We start from the raw sequence: 6,679 nt of genomic DNA, 5'->3' as shown, positions 1-6,679 counted from the left end.
TCCCCAAAGTGGTCTGGTGTCCAGTCTCTCCAGATTTGTGGGTGGTAAGGGGCATTTGCTGTGGTGCCAGTGATTCCCAGATACCAGCTACTTGATCTTGGATCTTATTTGCACTAGCATTACCTTGGCCGATGATCTCGGACTCAGTCATTCCAGGGGCAATCTCTTGATATTCAAGCTCCCTGGTTGGGACAGTTGTAATAGCTTCTCTGGTGAAACAGTTCTGCAGTGTTCTGGGCATAATTCCTGGAAACCTAGCCTACAGCCTAGTTCTGCCAAGTTTATAAACATCTAATTCCCTGTATTAAATCCCATTCTGCGTAAAATCCCTAGGGTTGTATATGCTTCCTGCAATTGAACCCTAACTGATACAGACTTGCTATATGGCTTCTAATTTTACTTCTCAATTATAGGCAATGGCCCTGCTTAGCCATAATTGATGGCCTCGGCTCCCTTGTTGGTAGACCAGGAAGAGAAAGTCTTGGTATTCAGCAGAATGGATTTCCACAAAAAACTATTTAGCTGAGCCTCAGGTACTGGAACTAACAGATGAAAGAGACAATATTGTGTTGCGAGTAAACAGAACTCCAGGCTTAAATTCTGTATCCCATGTTCTGTTTGTGACTGTGTCCCTTACCAGCAAAATGACCTTCATTAAATCCCTTACTATGTCTGGGACTGAGTCTCCTTGACTTTAAAATAAGGGGTTCCAGGCTGGGCACAGTAGATCACACCTGCAATCTCGGTGTTTTGAAAGGCTGAAACAGGTGGATCGCTTGAGGCCAGGAGTTCGAAGCTACAGTGAGCTATGATCTCGCCACTGCGCTCCAGCCTGGGAAACAGAGCAAGACTGTGTCTCTAAAAAATAAACTAAAATAAAATAAGGGATTTCAGATGACTTTTAAGGTCGATTTTAGCTCAAAGATTCTATGGTCCTATGAAATCATTATTACAAACCTAAGCGTAAAATGGTTCAATGTTAAATAATGTCATGGTTCACTAAACCCTAAAACCCTGGCAAATGACAGGTCTGCTCCTCTTCCTCCTTGCTTTGCCAGTCCGTCTTGAGGCGTTAAGGTTTCTCCTGTTCTGTCTGCTTGCTTTTGTTCCATCTTCCATTAATAGTAAATTGACATAAAATTGTAGTTCCGGAGAAGTAGAGGTGTTGCTATGGAAACAGCCTTGATTCATTGATGTAAACATTAAGCTGTGGATGCTTATTCCTGAGGTGCTGGCAAAAAGAAAAAAATACAAAATAAATGTTATAGTAAGAATGACATTTTGTTTTCAGAGAAGGTGGACCACACTCTAAAGGCTTGCTCTGAAGGTATATGTAGCACATTCTTACCAGGATTCAGATCTACCCCAGGTGTAATGATGCTCCCTGACTCACAGTGTCTGATGTGACGCAGGAAGACTGAAATGTGGTATTAGTCCGGTCCCCCTGCACTTGTGTTACAAGGAAATCCCAGAACTCATCAAGATGAACATAAAATAAAAATACCTCCGCTTTAGGCTGATTGCTTGTGGCTCAAAATTGTCCCCTTTTGGGGCTTAATGAAATTTCATTTTTTCCCTCCAAACTGAATATCTCATTTACTTTCAGAAAGAAAATTTCCTAATTTTGGCCCTTTCTTTTTTCTTTGGGGGGGAGTGTTTAAAACTGTTTGTTTTTTAAACAAACATTGTGCATTCCTATAATTAAAATCATTTTAAACACAAAAAAATAATGGCACTCTGACTAAATGGCATTTAGTAGCCAGCAGGACACCTTGGGCCAGGTTGGTTTTACTCTAGATTTCATTGTCATCCCACCCCACTTCTTCCTTCACCAACATGCAAGCTCTTTTCCTGCCATGACAGCCAGATAGGCAGAAGGGAGAGGCAGGTGCGGCCCTCATCATCAGTGGTTCTCAATTCCTTGATGTGAACAGGACAGCACAGGCATTAAGCTTGATCTAGCCTCTTTGCATTGTACAAAGTTAAACAGCTAAGCAAAGTAAAATACGAAGGCAATACCTGTGGAATGCATACCGCACGTTGGCGTGCTTGCCTCATTGCAATTTGCCTGCTTGTTTCTATTCTGTCATTTCTTTGGAAGGCAGCAGATTTTTCTCTTGCGTTTCTGTATTCTTCAATTTCAACTTACTGAATTTCTTGATCTCAGCCACGTCAGGTTTGTCAGGCATAGAGGAAGTGGAGTGAGGCATGAGAGTAAATGGAATCTTGGCCTTTTCTATTTCCCTCTCTCCCTTCCCCTTCCCCTTCTCCTTCCCCTTTCCCTCCCCTTCCCTCCCTCCCTCCCTTCCTTCCTTCCTTCTTTCCTTCTTCCTCTCTCCTTCCCTGCCTCCCACCCTTCTTCCTTCCGTCCTTTTCCTTCCTTCCTCTCTCTCTTCTTTCTTTCTTTTGTTCCCTAGCTTTATTGAAGTATAATGTATATACAATAAAATCCACTCACTTTAAGAGTACTGTTTGGTGAATTTTGATGATTGTATGCAGTATTTAACCTCCACCAACATCGAGAAACAGAACGGTTTCATCATCCTAAAAAGAACCCTCTTGTCCCTTTGCAATTGATACCCTTCACCCTCATCCCTAGTCCCAGATAACCACATATCTGATTTCTGTCACTATGGTTTTACCTTTAGTAGAATTTCATGTAAATGGAATCACACAGTATGTAATCTTCGTGTTTCACTTCTCTCACTTAAAATTAATGTCTTTGATATTCATCCATATTGTATAAATGATTTCATTCTTTTTTCTTGCTATATGATATTCTGTAATATGGATACACCACAATTTGTTTATTCACTCACCAGTTGATAGAAATTTGGCTTGTTAGCAGTTTTTGGCTATTGTAAATAATGCTGCTACATACAAGTCTTTGTATGGGCATGTGTGTTGTTTCTCTTGAGTAACTACCTTGAAGTTGGATTGTTGGGTTGTATGGTAAGTGCATAAAGTTTCATAGTTGTCTAAGAATCTGCCATGCTGTTTCCAAAGTGGCTGTACCAATTTGCATTCCCACCTGCAATGTATGAGGGTTCCAGTTGCTTCACAGCCTTGCCAACACTGGGTATGTTCTCCCAATTTCTGTACCAATTTCTTGGTAGACTAGCACCAATCTGTAGACCATACTTCATGCAGGACTACTCCAACCCATTCATAGGAATATATCCACGGTCCTAAATATCATGGAATAAAGAACTAGGCATTCTGGTTATTGCTGACCAGAACAACATGTTCTAATGCAATACTCCCCCCAGCTCAAGAAAATAAATATAATACAAGTTTAGCTTTGTAGTTTTTTTATGGATTCTACTTCAATAAACACTGGGGTATACATCTGTTTGAAAAGCCCTTTGAGTTTTCTTTCTTAAATAATAGAAAACAAATGTAATATCTGTTTTTTAAAAATGAATACAAATCTAGCTCTGACATACCTTGTGCCATTGATAGCATGTCCACTGGCATCGTTTCTGGCCTCTTTAGCAGTGCCTGGATTGAGCTTGGTTGAGCCAGCCTATAATGGGTAGACACACAGCCAGGCTCAGGAGCAGAGGCAGTGACACATGTATTGGATGGGGTGGATGGAGTCAAGGAGATGCATCTTAAGCTAGAGTAGGAAAAAAAGACCAAGTTGAACACTAATTAGGAGCCATGGAGAATGGAACATATTGCCGGAGGGAATAGCTGCAGCAACTTTTCTAACTCAGGTAGGTTTCTCAAAATTTGGTGATAGGAAGGAAGAAAAACCATTGATCTGAGATGTCAGGATAGCCTGTTAGCTTTTCAATTTTCTGCCCCTTTAGAGACACACTTGAGTCACTGCACAGCCAGATGAATAAAGTGCCACACAATTATATGTGTAGATTAAAATCTGGATGCAACAGCCCCGAGGGCAGGTTGACTCAGCTGCTTATTTGTGACTAGAGAGCACATTAGAATAGAATATTCAGAAATGCACAAAACACACTTATCTCTAATCACTTATAGATGGTAGGTTGGATCTGAGTGGGGTTATTTTGCTGAATGGTACAGAAGAAGTTCTATTGAAAGATTAATTCTGCTGGGCGTGTTTGCTCACACCTGTAATGCTAGACGTGGGGAGGCCGAGGCGGGTGGATCACCTGAGGTCAGGAGTTTGAGACCAGCCTGGCCAACATGGTGAAACCCCATCTCTACTAAAAATACAAAAATTAGCCAGCAGGTGCCTGTAATCCCAGCTACACGGGAGGCAGAGGCAGGAGAATCAGTTGATCCCAGGAGGCAGAGGTTGCAGTGAGCCGAGATCGCACCATTGCACTCCAGTCTGTGTGACATAGCGAGACTCTGTCTCCAAAAAAAAAAAAAAAAAAAAAAAAAGATTAATTCACTAAGGAGAAATTGCACTATACTCTGAATAAAAGTAGCCATAAGGTGTGGGAGATCCTGTTGAAATAACACTGCCACCTTGCTAGTGGGTTTTTTTCAGCAACATATTCTGGAATGGGATACAGTTATTGCAGACACATGAAGACCTGCATTAGAACAGGACACACATTTTTTCACGAAAAAATAAGTTTTGGGAAAGTTTATGTTGAAGAGTTATTTTGGATAAGACAGGGCTACAAAAAGTAAAGTATTATCATTTAGAATTTTGAAACTCTTCTCTTTTCCCCTTTGGTATAATTAGCTTTAAGTGCATTTACAGTGGCTACAATAATTAAAATGTACTTATCTTTTTTGGGAGGCCGAGGCCGGTGGATCAGTTGAGGTCAGGAGTTTGAGACCAGCCTGACCAACATGGTGAAACCCCGCCTCTATTAAAAATACAAAAATTAGCCAGGTGTGGTGGCAGATACCTGTAGTCCCAGCTACTCGGAAAGGGCTGAGGCAGGAGAATCGCTTGAACCCGGGAGGCAGAGGTTGCAGTCAGCCGAGATCGTGCCATTGCACTACAGCCTGGGCAACAGAGGGAGACACTGTCTCAAAAAAAAAAAAAAAAAAAAAAAAGACTTATCTTTAAGGCATAAAATACCAGTTAAAAATATCCAAGTTTATGAATAGGGAAGCAAAGCATTGTCAGATGCTTTATATAGTTTATATACATTACAATTTATTGTATACTCATTGCATCAGCAAGTATGAGGTCTTCTCTAAAGGACTGATTTAAATGTAGTAAATCATTTAAGTATGAAAGTCATTAGTGGACATCTGGGTTACAGGGGCTGGGCTGCTAGGCAGAGAGATGCCTGACTCACCTCCCTGCTCCTCAACATGCATGCTTTCCAAAATGATTCATGAAAGCCTTTCATAGAATCGGCTGCCAATTGCAACTGCCCAGGCAGGAAACACATTAGTCAACTATCTGTCACATACCAGGAGAAGTGTTATTAGCTTGTGTCTAAGGGGCTCCTGTCCCAGGTTGAAGAAGAGGTTTCCATGTATCCCGAGACCCCAGAGATTTGGAGCCTTCGTTGTTGAGCAACTGTCGGTTATCTCTCCACTGCACAGGGACAGCTCTAGGAGGTAGCCCTGGTTGTTTCACCCCAAATTAATACCCGCCTCTCTGCTTCTGCTACAGGGCAGCAATGGACTCCAATGCACTGCAATGCACTTGGAGGAGGACGGGGTTGATCAGGGGCTCACTGCAGCCAGGAACAGGAAGGTAATACAGGCGCAAAACCAGGAAAGGTGTGGGGACTAGTTGTCGCCAGAGGTTTTAGTTTTTCTAGATGCTTTTTCTAACAGGCAATGAACTATAAACTGCTTCAAATTATTCTTGAAAAACCCTCTAACTGGCCCAACAATTAGGTACCAGGCCTTAGTAGATATAATAATTTAGTATCTTAATAGGTGGTTAACCATTTGGGAGAAAATAATTTAGATCTTCATCCCATATCATACATCAACATAAATTCCAAACGAACTAAAGAATTAGATGTAAATGATTAAGCTATAAAATAAGGAAGAATAAGTAGCTGACTGGGTTTGGGATGGGGAAAGGACTTTCCAGGCATATAAATCAATACAATATTACAAAAGAAAAATTTGTAATAGATTTGGCTGCATAAAACATTTATTACATCCGTATATATATATTTTAAAACCACAACCAACAGAATAAAAATAAAGAATATAAAAATGAGTAAATATTTATAAATATTTGTAGAAGTGAGTTCATGGCCTTATTATAGAAAGATTCCCTTCCCTCGATTTAAATTTAAATTAACAAAGCCTAGGAAAACATAATTCATAAATTTAATATTTTATGAAAATAGCAAATAACATTAAGATGTCTAGGAACTAAAAAAATCTAAATGAAAACAAGATTGTTTCTTTTTAATTATCAAAGAGCAATGATATTTTTAGAACAATAATACACAAATATAACTAGATAAAGACCCTGTAGTTATTAGGTAGGGAAATTTGGCCATATTTCTTTAAATTTATTTTACTTTAGTAAATTTTTATCTATATCCTAATGAACTAGTCAAACATTCAAGAATTTATATATAAAATATTCATCCATTAATTTATCAAAAGTTTGAAATGACCCAAACGCCCAACATAAGAGAAATCGTATATAAACTACAGCACAGACACATATAAAACACAGTTTTTATTTATTTTTAATTTAATTATTTAATTTTAAATTTCTGTTTTTAAATGTTAATAGTTATTTGAAATGATA

The 6,679-nt window shown here is 39.4% G+C and overlaps 1 protein-coding gene across 1 annotated transcript; it reads right to left on the bottom strand.

Moving 5' to 3' along the window:
* Positions 1-2,032: 2,032 nt before the first annotated feature.
* Positions 2,033-2,259, bottom strand: LOC107975747 (thymosin beta-4-like). Its single transcript, XM_054687452.1, has one exon. It carries the CDS (start codon positions 2,208-2,210, stop codon positions 2,079-2,081), a length of 132 nt encoding a protein of 43 aa, XP_054543427.1. The 5' UTR covers positions 2,211-2,259; the 3' UTR covers positions 2,033-2,078.
* Positions 2,260-6,679: the final 4,420 nt, after the last annotated feature.

Source organism: Pan troglodytes, chromosome 6, assembly GCF_028858775.2.
Source record: "Pan troglodytes isolate AG18354 chromosome 6, NHGRI_mPanTro3-v2.0_pri, whole genome shotgun sequence".
NCBI classification, from domain to species: domain Eukaryota; kingdom Metazoa; phylum Chordata; class Mammalia; order Primates; family Hominidae; genus Pan; species Pan troglodytes.
The sequence above is the reverse complement of the archived record's forward strand: the minus strand, read 5'-3'. Positions and strand labels throughout refer to the sequence as shown.

Bases quoted from the DNA above. Each gene is read 5' to 3' on its own strand.
- LOC107975747 (XM_054687452.1), bottom strand. From the start codon at position 2,210: ATGCCTCACTCCACTTCCTCTATGCCTGACAAACCTGACGTGGCTGAG.